Source organism: Etheostoma spectabile, chromosome 17 (genome assembly GCF_008692095.1).
Source record: "Etheostoma spectabile isolate EspeVRDwgs_2016 chromosome 17, UIUC_Espe_1.0, whole genome shotgun sequence".
Taxonomy (NCBI): domain Eukaryota; kingdom Metazoa; phylum Chordata; class Actinopteri; order Perciformes; family Percidae; genus Etheostoma; species Etheostoma spectabile.
The window spans coordinates 6123047-6141508 of NC_045749.1; the positions used below are offsets into that span (position 1 = coordinate 6123047).

Sequence of the window (18462 nt, forward strand, 5' to 3'; positions counted from 1 at the left end):
TAAAACATGATTTATAAAAGCAAGCCAACAATTATTTAACTAATTTAATAGCTTACTATTCTAAGCAAACAGGTATGTATAAAAGCTTTAGGCTGCCCTATAAGTTATTGTTAACCCAATTTAACATGTAACTTCATTTGCGTTTCATTTTTTAGTAAAGGGGTCCTTGGCTTAAAAATGTTCAAGCCCCATGTATTCGAGGTTTCCATTCATACAGACCCATATCTACCATAGACCGTTCATTTAAATTAATATTATAAAATATACAGTCTATGATATCTACTGTGCATCAAATCTGTTCTGACTGTAGTACTGGCAGTCACCTCTAGGAAGGTGCCAAAGACCAAACAAATAAAGCTCTACAGCGTTTACAGGGCAAGTATCTTTTCAATAATGCAATGAGCATTTGTTATTTTTTTTTTATTTTTTTTTATAAGAACCAGTGGAAGTTTTTGTTTTTACATTTAAGTCTGTCACAAAACAATCAAATACCCATATTTGCGCTGAAACAGTGTGTGCCAGCTGTAAACTTTACTCCTCTTCATACTGACCATTAAAGGATAAACTTGTAATGCACTTCCAATGTAAGTGATGGGGGACAAAATCCGCAAATCTTCATTGTACAAAGAAAAATTATTAAAATATATATAAGTTGTCCTACCCTAACAAATCATATTAAGATAGAGAAGGAAATGTCAATCGAACACTGAACACCAACACAGTGCTGGATAATCAGCCAATAAGTGTGTGAGCAGTAGATCACAGGTAGGTGTGGATTGCTTCAGACCTGAAAGTATTTATAATTAAATTTCTAAAGGCCAACTCTACCAATGTTATAATTTAAAGTCTTGGGGCACCAGCCTACTCCTCCTTGGCTAGTGACTCGAGGCTATGTTAGCTGCTACATGCACAACACCTGAACCTCCAACCTAACTGTTGATGGTTGAGTTGTATTGTGGGAAATGTAGGCAGCAGATATGAACAAGAATGCATGGAAAAAATATATATATATATATATATATATATATCACTTGATTGCTCTCTCTTTTTTTTAACTGTCCATTGTGAGACCGACAGTAATAGAGGAGTGCAATGCTAGGGGGTGGTACTCCACATTAACTGGGCTCCTAACATTGATACCTACTAACACCACACTCCAAATCAAATTGAATCAACATCTCTCTGCCAGTACAAACAAAGAACTAACAAGGTAGGATTTCTTTTAGGGCTGTTGAAATGACAGCATTAGATGGTACGGGTGTACCTAATAAAATGATAATGTGTATTATACAATTTGCTGCTATAGAATACAATGTTTGTACTAAATCAACCATTTTAGCTTGTGAGTTGAAATGGATCAGAGTAAACAGAAAAAACTTCTACGAGGAAATTCTACTTTTCCACAAAGGCAATGTCAAAGCGCTCAATTTAGAGCAACACTGAAAACGAATAAGAAAATGGTTAAGAATGGTCAAACTTGAGGGACTTCTGCCCCAGTCGCTGACAATGACAGGAACATTTGGGTCTGTATGTTCTGGAAGGGCTCAGCATTCAAAACACAAAGAGCACACGGTAGTCTTGATGAATTTTAATTACATCAAATGGATTTATGTAAAAAGTGGAAAAGGAGGAAAACACTGGGTCATAATCACCATCATGTTCAACACAGCTACAGACATCTGCATGTACTGGGTAGGTCACAGGTCACCTATACGGAGTGCCTTCTCAGGAAGTAGATACACGATACTGTGAAGGCATGAAGTTAATGAACTTTAGTGTAACTGTTATTTTCTTTTTCAGAGCAGAATGGGAATCAAGAAATGAGGTGATTTAATGATATATATGATTTAAGCTAAGATGAACAGTGTGTATAATTTGTTTCAGCGTCTGTGGTGGCATGAGCCATGGCTGCCAACTGTTCTATAGGTGACCTGGAACACTCCCCTGATTAGTCTCTCTCAGATCATACAACCTTCACTCGTGATTGGCAGGCAACAGACCCCAATCACACAGCTGTCATGGCTTCCTGTCCAAGTCCATTTGGCATCCTGGCAAGTAAAATCCCCACTGAATGCTGTCCTCCTCTTTGATTGGACAAAGGTAGTGGGGTGATTGGCTGATTGATTGCTCCATGCAGATTGTGAGTCTAAAAGCAGGTTGAGTCAGAATTGTTTGGTGCCAACATGCTTTTAAAATGTGACTGAATGCATGTCTTTGCTTGTCCATGCTGCCCATTTATAAAAAGACTTTTTAGGGTCATGGCGTTGGGCAGATGAAGGTCTGGCTGACTTTAAAGTTGCATCAAAGATCCAAAATGGAGTCAGCAGTTTGGATTAGGATCACCGTTTTGGCTGTTAGTGTGAACATTGGCACTTAATCTTAGTACACAAAGACTAGTGCACATCTAGCAGTCCGTCACACTAAAGTACACGTGGAAGTGCAATCTGCCACAGCTTTAGTCTTATAGGAAAAAACCTGTCACAGCAAATTTTCTAGTATTTTTGATTTCCTTGATTCAAGGAAGAAAAACCAAAACAGAGAAGAAATCCACTTTTCTCCACTGAAGTATCATGGGTTAAAAAAAATGGGAAGAAAAAGGAAACTGGGGATATACAATCTTTTCTCACTGTAGATGGTCTCAGCAGATAAACTAATTTAAGCTTCAAAAACATCGCTCCAAGGCCACCTTTCTCTCTGAGTCCCAGGCAAGCAAAGAGGAGTGGATAGAGTAAGATAAAAAAAGAAAAGAACAGGAGACAGATTAGAAAGTAAAGAGGCAAAGTGGAAAGAAACAAAAGAGAACACAACACAACAAAGTAAAACAGGTTGGAAAGAGAAAAATAAAAGTCAGAAATTGTATCAATAGACAGTGACATACAAGAGTAGACAGAAGGCTGCAGCCATTCTGGATCTTCATGCATTGTTAAGGGAATAAGGAGTGGGAAGGATTTCAACGCTACACACTGAAGCCATGCAACAACAAAAAAACAGCAAGGGGGATATTTTTCTTCATCAGCAGGAAACACTCAGCAGTCACCTCCACCAACAACACAAGAAGCATCAAGGAGGAGGGTACGGTGAGGTACTGGAGTCATAGAGCTCCTCTTACTGGGGGATTTGAGTACACAAACAGACAAAGCGTTCATCCACTCAGAGCAACATGGTTAAACGGCCCATATGCCATGCAGTCCAGGGTCCCATCAGGCTATGTGAACAGGCGTTCGGCACCACAGCGACAGTGGGGCGGAGGACAGGACAGTGAAGAAGGGGGGGGGGCAGGTTTGGGCTTAGAGAAGTAGGGTAAGCAAGTGCATGGCAGGATGGATGACATCTGTTACACCATGTTTTAGGTTCCCATGGAGACAAGACTGGACCCCCCCCCGCCCCCCATACCCATTCCTCCCACTTGAGCAGCGCTCACTCACCACGCGCTCACAGCATGGTAGCAGACAGATGAGGGTGGTGGGGGCGGGGTTTAGCAGCTTTGCTGCGGCTCCCCGCTCCTGCTTTTAGACTTTCTGCCCTCCACATCTGTAGGACAAAGGCAATGTTTATGTTACATCTGTAGACAGTGACAAGAAATGACATTTATTTTACATTTGCATATACTGTAGATTAAGATGAATACATTAAAGCAACTTCAAAACAGCAAGTGCAGAGTAAAAAAAGCAGAAATAAATAAGGATCTATAGGTGGACCGTACTACTAGTATTGGCACATAAAGCAGTGCTCGTCTTTGATTATAACTTAACAGTTACAACAATCTGTACAAGATTTTGCCAGTCTAAAATACTTAATCAAATATTATCCATTCTCAAGTTGTGGTGCATCGCGATAAGTACATTTAAAGTTCTCAGCTACCAAAAGAAATGATGTTAGCTTTATTCACAAAACAATCTGACCACTGAAAACTATTCTCAACTTACTGTAGTGACTTCCTGTTTCAATTCCCTTTATCAAGGGCAGCCTTAAACTAAAATATAATAAATCACCTTGGTCATACTCCACTACCTTCACTGTCAACTTTCACCTAACCAACTATCCCTTCCCTCAGATCATTTTGGGAATGAAGCTTGCATCATTTTATCACCAGCCCAAGAGGTCCGTTACGACCCACCAGATCAAAACCCCCAGCAGAAATGCTCCTGTTAAGAATATATAACAGAAAATACAGAAAGGGTGTCAGATGTACAAAAACAAAAGTACACACTATCCAAATCCACAATACAAACAAAAAGAAGATACACATGATAACCATTTTGATCACAGCAATCAAAATGAGCGCTTCAGGTCGGACAGAACAAAGCCGTGCAATTTAATGAATGATGCAATAGAGTTCAAAAGCCGTGAAAGTCACCCATACATCATCAAGACAACAAACAGAAAATGAAAAATGTTGCTATTATCCGACACATAAAAAAAAAAAAATCCTAATTTGGATTTGTAATGAAAAAGTTGCAGCTACTAGATCTCTCTACACAATGCTTTGACATTCAGATATTTTTGGTGTTTTTTTTGTTTTTAATGGCTTCTGGTGACAAATTTATTGAATTGGCAATATTTCTGCACATTGCTAAATAAAGATGTAAGCTATTAACAGATATAATGAGCCTGCATTAACCCCAAACTGCAGATAATAGTATAGTGTTAGCCAGTGAAACATATTTGATGAGGAAACAATAATAGGGCTGTTGTGTTAAGGAACATTCATCAAAGTCTCACCTTGGAGATAAGAACAAGGCAGAAAAAAGGGAGGTGTCAAAAAAAATTAAAAAATAACAAAATAAAACCAAATAGCAATTCACCAAGCAGCACCATGGCAAACAGAAAAGAACGAAACAAATACACTAGACAGAGATAGTGCTCCAATAAATACATGCAGGGGAGGAGGGGGAGGATTTGTCATTTATCCATTCTTTTCAGTCTCCCGTCTTTACGTCAAGTCTGGTAAAAAGATCAGCAAGCCAGAACCTCCCTGTCATTCACACACACCCGTACTCATACCACAGAGACTGGTTGTCCTCTGGGCTCACTGACTCGTCCGGATTATTCACACAATTGGGATCTAAGCCCTCGCTATATTCAGATAAGGCTGGGCCGGATCCCGTCTGGCCATTCGATAGGCTGTGAGGGGCCTGGTTTTGGGCGGAAATATGGTTCGGGATAGGAGGAGGGTGTGTTTTAGTTGGAACAGGCGGCCCACTGATGTTGCTGACTAGGGTGGGGTTTAGAGACAGGAAGGGGAGGTTTTTGCCTGCCGACTCACTAAAGATGGAGTCCATGAACACAGACTCTACTGTGAAGGAAGGGCCGAGGAAAGACTCAAGGGTAGAGAGGTCTGGATCCTCCAAGCTATGGCAAGGTAAGCTGAGTGACTTGGGCAGGGGGGTGATGGTGGTAAGGGGTCCCTTAAGATTGGTGCTGTTGGGGTGGTACTCACTGGGCGTAGGTTGGGAGCGTACCCCAGCCTTGGTGGAGGCGATGGGAGAAGGGTCGACTGACACGGGCTGCCGGCTGTCCTTTGAGAGTAGGTCGTGGATGCTGGTGCGCCGAGTGGTGCCCTCAGCAGTGGAGATGACGCTGCTGGCCCGGGGCAGCGTGGAGGAAGCAGAGTCCAGGCGTTCAGACACAGACGTGGCTTTGCCCTGCGAGGATAGGCTGGAGCGGACTGAGACAGAGCCTCTCACGCGGGTGCTTTCTGCCTTACGCAGGGTTGGGCGACCCGGTTGTCCGGCCGACCTCGGTGGGCGATCAGAGCTTACCAGCGCTGCTTTCCCACTGGATGAGCGTAATATGCCTCGGCCCTTTGTGGAAGTGCGTTCTTTCTGCACATGCTCAGAAGAAGTGGAGAGGCGAGGAGAGTCTACAGTGAGGTTCTCCTGACTGCCGGACTGCAGAAGACACAGCAAACAAACGGTATCAAAAAGAGCACCATTACAATTATTATACAATTCTTTCATATTGAGGGATTCCTGTCCTTTGGCGAAGTTTGTCTTGAAAACATTATCAGCACACTATTTTAAAATTGATTACCCGTTCCAGTCATTTAAAAAAAACAAATACTGTATGCCAAACATTCTTTAGTTTCAGGTTCTCCAAATTGAGGATTTGCTGCTTTTCTTTGTCATATGAGGTAATAAATCAAATATCTTTGGGTTTTGGACTGTTGGTCAGACAAAATAAGAAATTCGAAAATGGGCTCTGAAAATTATAATGTGAATACTTAATCACAGATAAAAGCTATTAGAAAGCATTGATGGAGAAACCAAATTGACAGATTAATTGTTAATGATAATAAATAAATAATTTTTTGTTCCAGCTCTAAATTGATCCCGGATATGATTTAATGAAACCAGCATGGTCATAACTGGGAAAATATTCCAATTTTGTTTTCATAAAAGCTTCATCTGCACGTTTACATTCTAACCAAATCATAACAGCAACATTACACAACAGTTGTAACTGAGTTAGAGGCCTCACCTCTGCAGGATCAATACCCTCATCCAGGAACTGCTGCAGGGAAAGCACCTCATTGGTTGGGGATCCCGTCTTCCTGACCTGGGTCTGGCCGGGGATGCCGGCGGCGGTGGACGGGTCGAGTGACCTTCGCAGCTGCAGGGGGCTCTGGTGGGAAGAGCGCGAGGAGGTGGGCTGCTGGACTGGGCTGCTGCCGCTGCTGGACCACACCTCCTGGTCCAAACTCAGGCTGAACTCTCCACTGCTCTCACTGTGTGGCCTGCTGAGGCTGCCGTTCAACGTGCCTGTGTGAGGGGGACGCAATTATTAGAACATGGGGAAGTAATCTATGATCATTATTACGATTTATCATTCACAGCTAGGAACTGCATTAATAGGCTACTACTCTTCTCCTACACTGCCTACATTGTCACTATATGCTGTATATTGTAAGGATCGTAGTCATTTATGAAACAAAATGTAAAATAAATAATACTGTAATATAAAATAAAACAGATTTAAATCCCACTGGATCATCCTAATCTGTTGATTTTGAACAAGAAACTTAATTATTTTCCCATAGAAGGAGAGGGAAAAAAAAGTAACCCTTAACTTTTAAAATCATGAAAGCATGAAAGAAAAAGATAAAGAAAGAAAAAGATAAAGGAAGAGAAGGAGGAAGGCAAGAATGGTTAGTTGAGGTGGAAGTGGAGAAAAAAGGGGGGAGGGGTTAAGGGAAGGAGGTGCATACCTTTGCCCTCCAGAGGAGAAGAGAGTTGGGAGTTATTGTTACTATTACTACTGGTGATCCTGTTGCTATGGAGACTGGTGGGTCTTGCGGCTGGGTAAGGGACAAGAGGGAAGACACACACACACACACACACACACACACACACACAGTTAGGATATACACTTACATGTATCCACACATACATGCACTAACACAAAGAGTAGCACGTAGGTATACGCTAACAGTTTGACAGAACATCTCCTGCTGGGGCAGCAGATGGCACATGCCAGGCAGAGGGACAGGAAGGGTGGCCAGTGGGGACAGTGCCAAGCTGCAGCGCCAATATGTCCAGTCAGTAAACAAAGAAACTACTGGCAGAGAGGACAGGGACAGCTAAATCCAAGGACCAACCCACCTTAGAGAAAAAGGGGAACTTATACAGACAAAACTGATTAACAGAGTACAATTAGTAATAAAAAAAGATACAAAGAAGGGGTGACTGTGTGACAGAGGAGGAGGAATTCAGAAAGAAAGAAAAGTGACAGTGTGACCTTGCTCTTCACCGTGTTTGTATGCAGTTTTAGCTGGAAACCAGGGACCAGGAAATAATTTCAAACTGGTTTTCAGGACATGGGTGTCACCAATTTAGAATTTTGTCTAAGAAACCAGCCCAGTGTGGCCCAGAGTGGGATTCAGTGCCAAGTAGTGGTCACTTACAACAGATGCTACAGGGCACCCTGCAAATAACGCTCAGCTCAACAGGAGAAGGACACTGAGCCAGAGCACTGCTATACACCTGCAGGCCTGATAAAACACACACATTACATGACAAACATGACATGTTTAAAGGATACAGCATTCTATTCAGTGATGCTGCCCACAGTGCAAAACAAGTTTAATATCCCTTTGTATCAGAAACAAAAAACAAACAGCAACTTCAAAAAAAATCAATAGTTATCTGAAATTACTACTAGAACTAAACTATTAATGACTTTAAAACATAACATCATCTCTAGAAGATGACCTAATGGCTGATACATTAGAAGCAATGTATGGTGTGTGAGAGAGAGAGAGTTTCCTACACAGACATACTGGAAAACAGGTCTCACAACAATGTATTGGATTTTATGTGTGTATTATTGGAAATCATAAGCTAAGTAGAATCCAGGTTTGGCACTAATGCTTCGCCAATGCCCCGGGGGAATCAGTGCAATGACATGTCTGAACTTTAGGTAACATACAGTAATAGTCAAAATTATTATTTTGTGTTTTTGTCACATTAAAAGACAATGCTGTGAACAGCCAAAATTGTGTTTTGTAATATCTCATATCTGATAAAAGGATAGATATCAGATATGAGATATTTAAGCAAAACACAGAGAACAGAAATATTTGACAGGCCTTGGTTTGGGACACATTCTTAATATATAAGGTTTGATTAAAATCTGAGACAGTAACAACAACCTATAATTCCATTTTAACCCAGAAGACTGACAGTGCACAGGTACCTGCTTGAAAAATAGTCTACATTAGTTAAAAATGGTATTTCATTGCAAAGACATAGCCATGTATCTAATAGAGCAGTGTAAATATGATATGAGGCAATCCTCAACCTAACAGTGGGCTACTAACTACTAGCTAGTAATGTTCAGTCAGAGTTTTGTTGTTAAACTGTGTAAAAAGAGCGGTGCCGTTAAATCACCGGTCTCAGGTACGTACGGTACCGTCTGGATGGTTTCAATATTTCATAAAGTGCTGTTTCTGCCATATTTTATAATCCTCAGAAATCATTTCTGCCATATTTTATAATCCTCAGAAATCATTTCTGCCATATTTTATATTCATCAGAAATCATTACATTCATACTGTATATTCAAACAAACAAACTGGTGTCCCATAGCAACAATAGAATCCCAGATAGAATGGAATAGAACCAATGACCATTTGGATTGAAAAGAATACATGTTGTTGTTGTCATAACAACACATTGAATACTAGGACCCAACTTTAGTTCTGACACATTCACTCAAACAGCAGTTTGTAGCAGAGAGTCATTTGTGACAATCCAAAGGTGCACATTGCAACGAGAAAAAAAAAACCATGGAAAACATGGACTTCAACTACCGAGAGACTGAACCGCGAATTAGTTTCTATCTCAGTTCACTTGAAGAACAGGTACGGTGTGAGCTGAAGGACAGCGAGGCCACGCTCACCCAAGGTAAATCTGAGGGAAGAGTTCACCTGGTCATCCGAGAGGACTTGCTGGCCGATCTCCTCGATCAGCTCCAACAACAGAGAGAGGGCAGCAGTTGGAGCCATGAGAAAGAGCTGATGCAGAGGGAGATAGGTGAGTTGAAAGTTCAGCTTGCTGAACGTGTCTCCTCCCCACTTAGGGAAACAGAGCATCTGAAAACCCAGCTGGGAAAAATCTGCACAAGGCTGCGAAAATCCGAAAAAGATCTGGACCGGCAGACCTTCATTACTGAAGACCTGAAAATCAAATTGGAGCAGATCAAGGGAGAGAAGGAGGCCCTGAAAAGGGAAGTGGAGACTCTCAAGGTAAGTAAGACCAACGTGGAGTTAGAGTTGGAGAGCTTTCTGGAGAGGGAGAGGGCTCAAGCTCAGGAGCCGAAGGAAAAATTGAGCAAGATGGAGGAAGCTGTCCGAGAAGAAGAGAAGGAGGAAAAGGAGAAAATGGAAAGATCCCAGGCTTCCCATAGAGCCCAGCTGGATGAGGCTCTGGCTCAATGTGTCCCCTCCCCACCCAGTGAAATAGACCATCTGAAATCCCAGCTGGGAAAAATCTGCACAAGGCTCCGAAAAGCCGAAAAAGATCTGGAACTGCAGACCTTCATTACTGAAGACCTGAAAGTCAAATTAAAGCAGGTGAAGGGAGAGAAGCAGGCCCTTTACAATATTGTGGCGACTCAGAAGCTGCAGCTTCGAGAAGAGAGACAGACGCTCAAGGTAAGTAAGACCAACGTGGAGTTAGAGTTGGAGAGCTTTCTGGAGATGGAGAGGGCTCAAGCTCAGGAGCTGAAGGACAAACTGTCTGCATTTTCGCCGTGACATGACACAAACATGTTTAAGACCTATCCAATCTGAATTTAAAACAATTTAATACATTTTAAGGCCTTGTTTTTAGGAAACATGATTTAAGACTTTTTAAGGACCCACGGCCACCCTGAATAAAAGTCTAGTATATTAACATAGGACATTAGTCTAAGAGTAGCTGCCGGCAGAATAAAGGAATTAAACAAAAAAAGTATTTTTATAAGACAAAACTGATGGCCGGTGTAGACCTGGCTTTAAGTGTGAGGAATGTGTCAGTAGTTTTGTGGCTGTTTAACAACTGGGTCATCTTCATTAGAGAGGCACAGAACTGAGGAATAGTTGCCGGGCCGCAGATTAACTGCCCTGGATAACGTCCTAAAGCCTGAATTAGAGTCAATCCTACTTTTAATGTAGGTCTCTCTCTCTCTCTCTTTTTTTTTTTTTTTGCTTTGCTTTTCCAACTGTAGATCAAGCTTAATCGAAGAGCAGAAAGGCAGCCCAAAGATTAGCAGTGGGACTGCTAAGGACATGACCTGCTTTTTCTGCATCTAGTCAGTCTTTTCTCATTCCTCGTTTGACCGGCCAGCTGCAATTACCCATCCTTATTCTTTACTAAGGTCATGTCAATTCTTACCTTGACTCTTGGGGTCATCTAAGGAGCCAGCAACATCCTCACAGGAGGCATTATCTGATGAGACACAGAAGAGAGTGATGCTCTCAATGTGAGATTCTCGATATGCCCGTTTTTCCCTATTCTCACACAAATAAAACCATCCTGACCTTTGACCTGGAGACGGTGCTTGGCCCTGCTTTGCCTTGCAGTAGGCAGGGTGAGGGTGGCACAGTCGATGGCGTTGGTGGAAAAGGCGAGCTCCTTCATGCGCTGTCCACTGCGCCTGCTGCTCCCAGTCATGCCAGCGTCTCCGGCCTCAGCGCCGTCTAGGTTCTCGATGCTGTTCGCCCACTGAGCCCCGGGACCGCCCGCCACCGCCATGGTCTGCAGCAGGTCATTCATGGCTAAATAAGATGTACGGAGGAATGGAAATTATGACAGGGACAATAGTCATCCACCTCACATCATGCTCGTCTAGCTTGTTGTACCCAAAAGAACTGTTAACTTAATGTCAAAGACATTTAGTGTCCCTTTAAAGATAATCAGTTGGGGATGTAAAATGGCTCAGATTAAAGCAACAATGTCATAAGAAGCCTCGTACAGGCTACTTAAGTGAGTAGCTTCCACTCAAAAAGTATGTAGAAAAGATTAACATTATTATAAGATTACTTGATTATTCAGTGAAAAATTCATTTTTGTAAAATACAATAAAATCAAGTCTAGGCTTGTTGGAAATCAAGGCATGTCCAATGGAACAGTGTTACAAAAAATAAATTCAAGAAAATCACTCAAAGTGCATAAAGATGGCAGCTGCATTGTCATCATACAGATACCTTTTTTAAACAGGTGATCAACTAAATAGGCCACTGTCTTTATGCACTTGTATGTAACGGTAGAGAGGCATGAAGGCATGCAATGCTATGAGCAGCGGTACTGTACACAAAAGACTAGAGCGAGGCATGTCCATGTCAGCAGAATAGGATCTATAATGAAGCACACTGACAGAGGAAGAGAAAGAGCCTCCTGGTTGAGTGTGAGTGGAGACGATCAGGCGGTTGGTGTTTTTTTTTTAAAGTCATGCCACACGCACACGCACACGCGCACACGCACGCGCGCACACGCACACGCACACGCGCACACACGCGACTAAGCTGCCCAATATGTTGACTGTTGCATAGAGATTCTCACAGTGACCAAACTGACGGATAAGGCTTTGGTAGATGACACCAGGACCAAGACAGACACATCTACAGGAAGAGGAAATTCTTACTTTTACAAGTTTTTGCATTATTGTTTTTTTTGGAATTTAGCCCTAGATATAATTCTGTCACTAATACATACGTTTTTCATTTGTACATCTTTGCTTTTAGACAAAGTTTGTAAAGTTTGTGTTATTTACGTATCTGCAAAAAGTGACACTACGCTAGTAAAAGATGATGAAAGCCAAGAGCAGACACTCTACAGGAGGGAGTGGAGGCGGCAGACGCAGGGCGGAGGAGGTGACAGAGGGTTACTAGGCAAAACTTAAGGACAAGTCACTGATGTCACCAGGGTATGCAGGGAATGTTTGGCCAATCTCATGTCTCTAAAAGATATTGGATAACATTACCCATGAAAGCTAAAACTCTGTCTTAAATAGTAAAATGGAAATTTGCAGACTGCAGGCCGGAGTTGGTTTAACAGCTGTGACTGAAACCTGAAACTGCCGAACTGTCACCATCACACCCCCACACTGCAGCCACCATGAAATCAGTGACTGTTCCTTCTTTGTTTCTGCTAGTGTGTCGATGAGAGGGAGAGGAGGCGGAGGAAGGCTAGCGTGGCGGCTAACGGAGGTCTTACACATGGAGCGCCGGTAGATGGCCTTGGCCTTGTCTTTGTCCTTGGATCTGTTCCTCATGAAAGGCAACCTTTTTATAGCTGTCAAGATCACAGCCAGAGACAGACAGACAGACAGACAGACAGACAGAGCAACAGAACAAGCCCAAGGGAGGTGGAGGAAAGAAAACAAAAGAAAAAGGAGGGCAGAACAGAGGGATGTGGTTAACGTTTTTACAAAGAGAGCCAGGCGAGAGATGCAGAGAGAGCTGAGCCCCTGGACACTCAACTGAACAATAGACAAATGATGTAATAAACACAAACTCAACACTCAAATATATGACTTAGAATCGGTATTCACATGATTAGAAATCATATTTGATTATAATCAAATGTTAGGTCTTATAACTTCTATCACTTCTTAGTATTTTATAGAAATACAGCAGGAAATATATTAACAATGCTAGATGGAAGTTTATGGAGCTGAAAACTAAAGTCATTTTATACTGTGAAGCTTGTGTTAAAGGATTATGTCCACTTTTATCTCCATCATTTCCCCAGAGAGATTGTGTTCAACGCCACTGATTTTGAACTAGCTTTGTTAATAAACCATACTTTATTTTACATTTCTAAGTTTTTAAATACTTAGAGTACTTTTTGGTTGGACTGCAAAGCCTCCCACAGACTTCTTTAAAACCTGAATAATACTTTTAAAGGGCAGACTTCTGTACAAAGACACATTATGCAAACAAACACAAAAATCTAAACACATTATGCAAATATACAAGCACACTTTCGCACAAAATGCAAACAACACACACAAGCACTCATGGTATTGGGCATGAGTGTGGTCTTCTGCAATACCAACCACATTACATATTGTACACAACAACACAACTGTCAACACATTATCACCTACATGAAACACAGGATGAAGAATATTAAAGGGTGCAACCAGGAGAGTGAAAAGGTCAAAGGAAAGCTTAACAGAATCAGGGAGGAGTTTTCATTGACATAACCGAGGACTTTATTGTTGCCTATTTATAAGAAAATGTTGAAAATGTGACTCTGATTGGTCAGTAATGGCATTCTACAGTCCTATTCTTCAGTATAACAGACCGTTGATATGGATGGATTTTGGTTCATTGACTAAATTAATATAATCACTTTAAATCAATACTTCTGCTCATCAGCTGATCTGCGGCTCAAAGGGAGAGAGAGGGTGGAAGAAAAGGGGATTGCTAATAGGACAAATTGCAACAGTGCAAACAGAGCATTAGTTAGCTGCATCACGGTTAGCCTACGCACCGGGGAGACCGGGCTTCCGCCTTAGAGAGAAATGAGTCAACGATAAAGTTAACCGCCCCGACCGGGATGCAGGCGTTATGAATGGGTAATCTCTGTATGAGTAGCCGTGTAATAAGCGTTGTAAAAAGCAGGGTAATAAAGAGAAAACCGGCAGTGATGGTCAAATGAAGCTTTGCAAACCAGTGTATTTTCTGAGCTCACTAGATGGCGCTCTCTGTTCAAAGAAAAAGATTAAAGGAATGTCAATTCAGTGTGTTTTCAATCTTTATTGAACAGAGAGCGCCATCTAGTGAGCTCAGAAAATAAAGACGGTTTGCGAAGCTTCATTTGACCATCACTAGGAACTGGTCATTATTGCAGTTCTGCATAACCCTGTGGGGGTTCTAATTTGCAATAATGAGTGGCTCGCTTTACATTATACCTTACATATTTGACTGTGTGTCTTTGTTACATGTTGTATGTTTATATGATGTATGTATTATTTTTTTATAGTTTATTGCTTATTTTTCTTATAGGGTTTACTGCTCACTTTAAATGGAAAAAAAAAAAACTTACTGTCTACTATACTTACACATGGCTTCTCGATTTTACACGACAGTTATGTTTTTTCTTTACAAAATTTACCAGCTTAATCTTAAAGTTAAGAGACCTATTTATTTAAATGAAAATATAAACCTACTAGCCCACGCACACATTCTATAGCTCATACTAAATACAGACAACCAGGATTTTAACAAATCTTGCATTGACTGGAAGTCAGCCACAATGCATTGCACCTTTTAATAGATTGGATGCTACGTTAGAGGGCGTTTCTTTGTCATTTACAGGTGAACTGCACAGATCAGCAGGTTGACTTGCAGTAACTAGGAGCTAATATATAGTGTATGATGTGTGCGTTTTCCAATATTTGAACCACATGAGAGGTGCTTGATTCAGCTTGACATCTAAACACTGCTACACCAAAAAAAAAAACTCCACTGTACTCCACCGATTTGGCATTACACATGATAACATTGTTGGACTCAAGATGGACAGTTTAAGAAAAAAGCCCAATCAAATCCATGCAGCTGAACCAAAGATGGGCTTTTTTTTAATCCACATATTAGTCAAAACCTGGCGCTTACATTACTCACAATGAAGTCAACCGCCGACAAGTTGGTCGGAAATGCGGGTGTGTTAGTAAAGGCTAATGTAGCCTCAAGCCTTCACTTGAGGCAACAAGTTTTTCTTTCAAATTTGTTGTCACTAATTACACAAAAATATACAGTTCTTCGGATTAAATGAAGTATCTAATGGTGGTAGTATTTTTCATAACTTAGTAGTTAATTACATAAGGTTACAGAAATCAAGCACGCTCTCTGTTACAAACAAAGGAAATTTATTTTTCAAACCAGGTCCGAGATTGAGAGTCAACCTTGTGGTGCTGCGCAGCTCAACCGTAACCTCTAGGACAGCTGAGTGACACAGACAAAGGACTCACGAAAACATGCCCCGAGACACGTGACAGTCGGGTCACAAGCCCCGCCCACCCTCCCCATCCGCAGCATACCATTGGTGGAACCCTGCCCTTGGGCATGGGGCTGCTGCCCTCTCCTCCCTTAGCAGAGAGAGAGAGAGAGAGAGAGAGAGAGATAAAGAAGCAGAGGAGCAGTTAGGGGAGGAAAGACCCATTCAACCACTCAACCACTACACAGTTGTACAAACCAGCAAACACACAACGCACCATGTAGCAGGATGTTGTGTGTCTTTGCGGGTATGAGTGTATGATTATGTGTCTGTAAAAGAGTATTCAGCATTAATTAGAACTATTTGGCTATTTACACTGCTTTCTTTGCACGTACATTTGTGTGTGAAATATTGACTCATTTTTTAATATTTGGGTAAGTTTATATTGATATAATTTATAGTGAGCATGCCCAGACTAGCTCCTTCAGTTGTTGAAACTGTAACTATGCTGATTTTGATTCTGTGTGTATAGGAGTTTCCTTTTGTACTCACTGCTGCTCCTCTTCTGTGTAAGTGTGTCGTCCAGCGAGTTGGAGCCAGAGCCTATGGACGAGCTGTCCTGGCTGTCCTGGGGAAACATCAGGAAACCGTCGCCAGACTCGGAACGAGAGGGAGTCAGTGTGAGAGAGCGCATTCTCTCCCGGCTCTTCGGCTTGATCAACTTCTTCATCTTCAAAGTGATCCAGTTGCCACGCCTAGAAAGGGAAGACAGGGCAGAGAGTGAGACAGAGAGACCATCTGGAACACGACATATTGACATAAAACACATACTGACATATAAAAAAACATGCTGGATTTGTTGTGTGTGTGTGTACTAATTCTTCCCATAGACGATACTTTTTTTAAAGTATACAGCTGTTTAAAGCTCTGCAGACCATAAATATTTGATGCATCCCTTCCTAAGGCTGCAGTGGAGTGTTTTCTGCCATTGCCCTGCCTCAGAAATATGAGTCAACAAGCAAACAAAGTTGTGAATATCACTTTGCTATGATACATGACTTGACTGAGTCACTCGGATTATGGGTGAGCCATTTTGACATTGAGATGTTACACCAGACATGGTCCAGTCATTGACACAAATTAACTTTTTCAAAATATTTTTTGTACTCATTGCGGTTTTGTGTTCAAACTTTTTGCTTCATGTTACTAGATGACGCAGCTTTTTACCTGCGTGGAGGTGAGGGGTCGTAGAACTTGTACTGGTCCATAATCTTCTCCTCCAGCTTCTCTTTCTGTCTCCTCAGCTCATTCAGCTTGTCACTGATAGGTGGGGATTTAAGAGATGATCCGGTTAGGCAAGCAAAAGTGAAACTCCATACGATACCAATTTGATATGAATATATTACTGCGGAAAGGAACCTGTATATGCTGACAAATGTGTCACCAGAAACTAAATTTCAATAATATATATTTGAAATGCTAAATTTGAATAATTGTATTAAAAAACTGAATTTGAATCACTTAATTTGAAAAGAAATTTGTTTGGAACTGAAGTCCAATAAAATATGATTATCAATGAAAATTCAACTTTCTATATATCTTCAAATTCAGTTCACAAAATTCAATTTCAAGTTACTGTGACAGACATCCGGGTTCTTGAAGGATGAAGGAAGTCAATATATAGAGAGTTGAGTTTTCAGTGAGGATGAAATTTTATTGGACTTCAGTTCCAGTACGGAAAAATTAAATTTCAGTTTTTCATTGCAATTATTCAAGTTTAGCAATTCAAATTCAAATATAAAAAGATTCAAATTCGGTTTCTGGTGGCACATATTTTAGCCCACAGACATGTTTGCTGTCCGTTTTAAAGAAAACTGAAAATCATCCGCGCTTTACATGTATTGTCTTTGCTCTACGTGGAACAGGTCCTTGCTCTCCATGGTCTGCTCCAGCAGAGTGCGATTCTGAAGCATCAGAGTCTGAATCTGGTCCAAAAGGTGGCGGTTCTCCTCTTCTAGGTTTCCTTTCAGCTGGCTCAACAACTGACACACACACACACACAACAAACACACACCACACACACACACACAAACACACACACACAAACACACACACACACACCACACACACACACACACACACACAACACACACCACACACACACACACACACACACACACACACACACACACACACACACACACACACACACACACACACACACACACACACACACACACACACACACACACACCACACACACACAACACACACACACACAAAAAACAAAGAGACGCTGGCTTAACAACAAATATGATACATTAAAAGGGGTAAACCATCCACAACACAGCTGGCTTAAGTAGTCGTCTCATCAAATATTCTATATTAAAGGAGGTACACCAGCCATAATACAGCTGGCTTTAAAAGTGGCACGCAGACACATAACGGAAAACTCCCAGATACAGAGAAGAGACATGGGCATCTCCTCACCTCACAGTGGTTGGTGAGTTTGGTGGAGGTGATGTCCAGCTGCTGGTATTGCTCCTTCAGTTTGGAGAATTCGGCCTCCAGCTTGGTCTGGTCCAGCTTGGCGCTGTTCAGCTGGCTCTTTGTGTTTTTATGGTCCAGTTGGAGATTCTCGTTGTCCTTCACCAGCTGACGATAGGTATTATTCAGCCTGAGGAAAGGGTGAGAGAAAGAGAGTTTGACGCTTTTTGTTACTATGTTATTCATACATTTACATAGTGGTTATGATTGAAACAAATATTATTACAGCTTGATCTGACCTTTCATTTTCCTCTTTGAGCAGTTTGTACTGGCCAGCTGTGGCTTGGTGCGTTTGATTCTCCAGCGCCATTTTTTCCTGCTGCTCCTTCAGATTCTTTTCCAGATCCTCAAGCTCCCCCTTCCTCTGCAGGAGATGCTTGTACCTGCACATGTTCAAATACACATCAATTAAAAACACTTTGATGGGTTGTATAAAGAAAGATTTAAGTCAGAGAGAATTGAAAACAAAGCACATATTTTATTATACCAA

At 41.5% G+C, this 18462-nt stretch overlaps 1 protein-coding gene across 6 annotated transcripts in view; it reads right to left on the reverse strand.

Annotated features, from left to right (window-relative positions):
* Positions 1–1573: 1573 nt before the first annotated feature.
* ccdc88ab (coiled-coil domain containing 88Ab) overlaps positions 1574–18462 on the reverse strand; it is a 68126-nt gene continuing 51237 nt past the window's right edge. The window contains exons 25-39 of one of the 6 annotated variants that reach the window (XR_004335888.1): positions 18212–18355; positions 17916–18102; positions 17322–17467; positions 16653–16745; positions 15978–16180; positions 15529–15576; positions 12696–12773; positions 11021–11257; positions 10875–10928; positions 7904–7990; positions 7208–7297; positions 6481–6761; positions 5441–5891; positions 3426–3531; positions 1574–2694 (exon numbers count right to left, since the gene is read on the reverse strand). Coding sequence is in view for 5 of the 6 variants with exons in the window: in XM_032541282.1 (XP_032397173.1) it covers positions 4983–5891; positions 6481–6761; positions 7208–7297; positions 7904–7990; positions 10875–10928; positions 11021–11257; positions 12696–12773; positions 15529–15576; positions 15978–16180; positions 16653–16745; positions 17322–17467; positions 17916–18102; positions 18212–18355 (2557 nt within the window). In the remaining variant the exon portion in view is untranslated. Of the gene's footprint in view, positions 2695–3425; positions 3532–4518; positions 5892–6480; positions 6762–7207; positions 7298–7903; positions 7991–10874; positions 10929–11020; positions 11258–12695; positions 12774–15528; positions 15577–15977; positions 16181–16652; positions 16746–17321; positions 17468–17915; positions 18103–18211; positions 18356–18462 lie in introns of those variants that run through there. The other 5 variants (XM_032541282.1, XM_032541283.1, XM_032541284.1 and 2 more) reach the window with 5 other exon arrangements.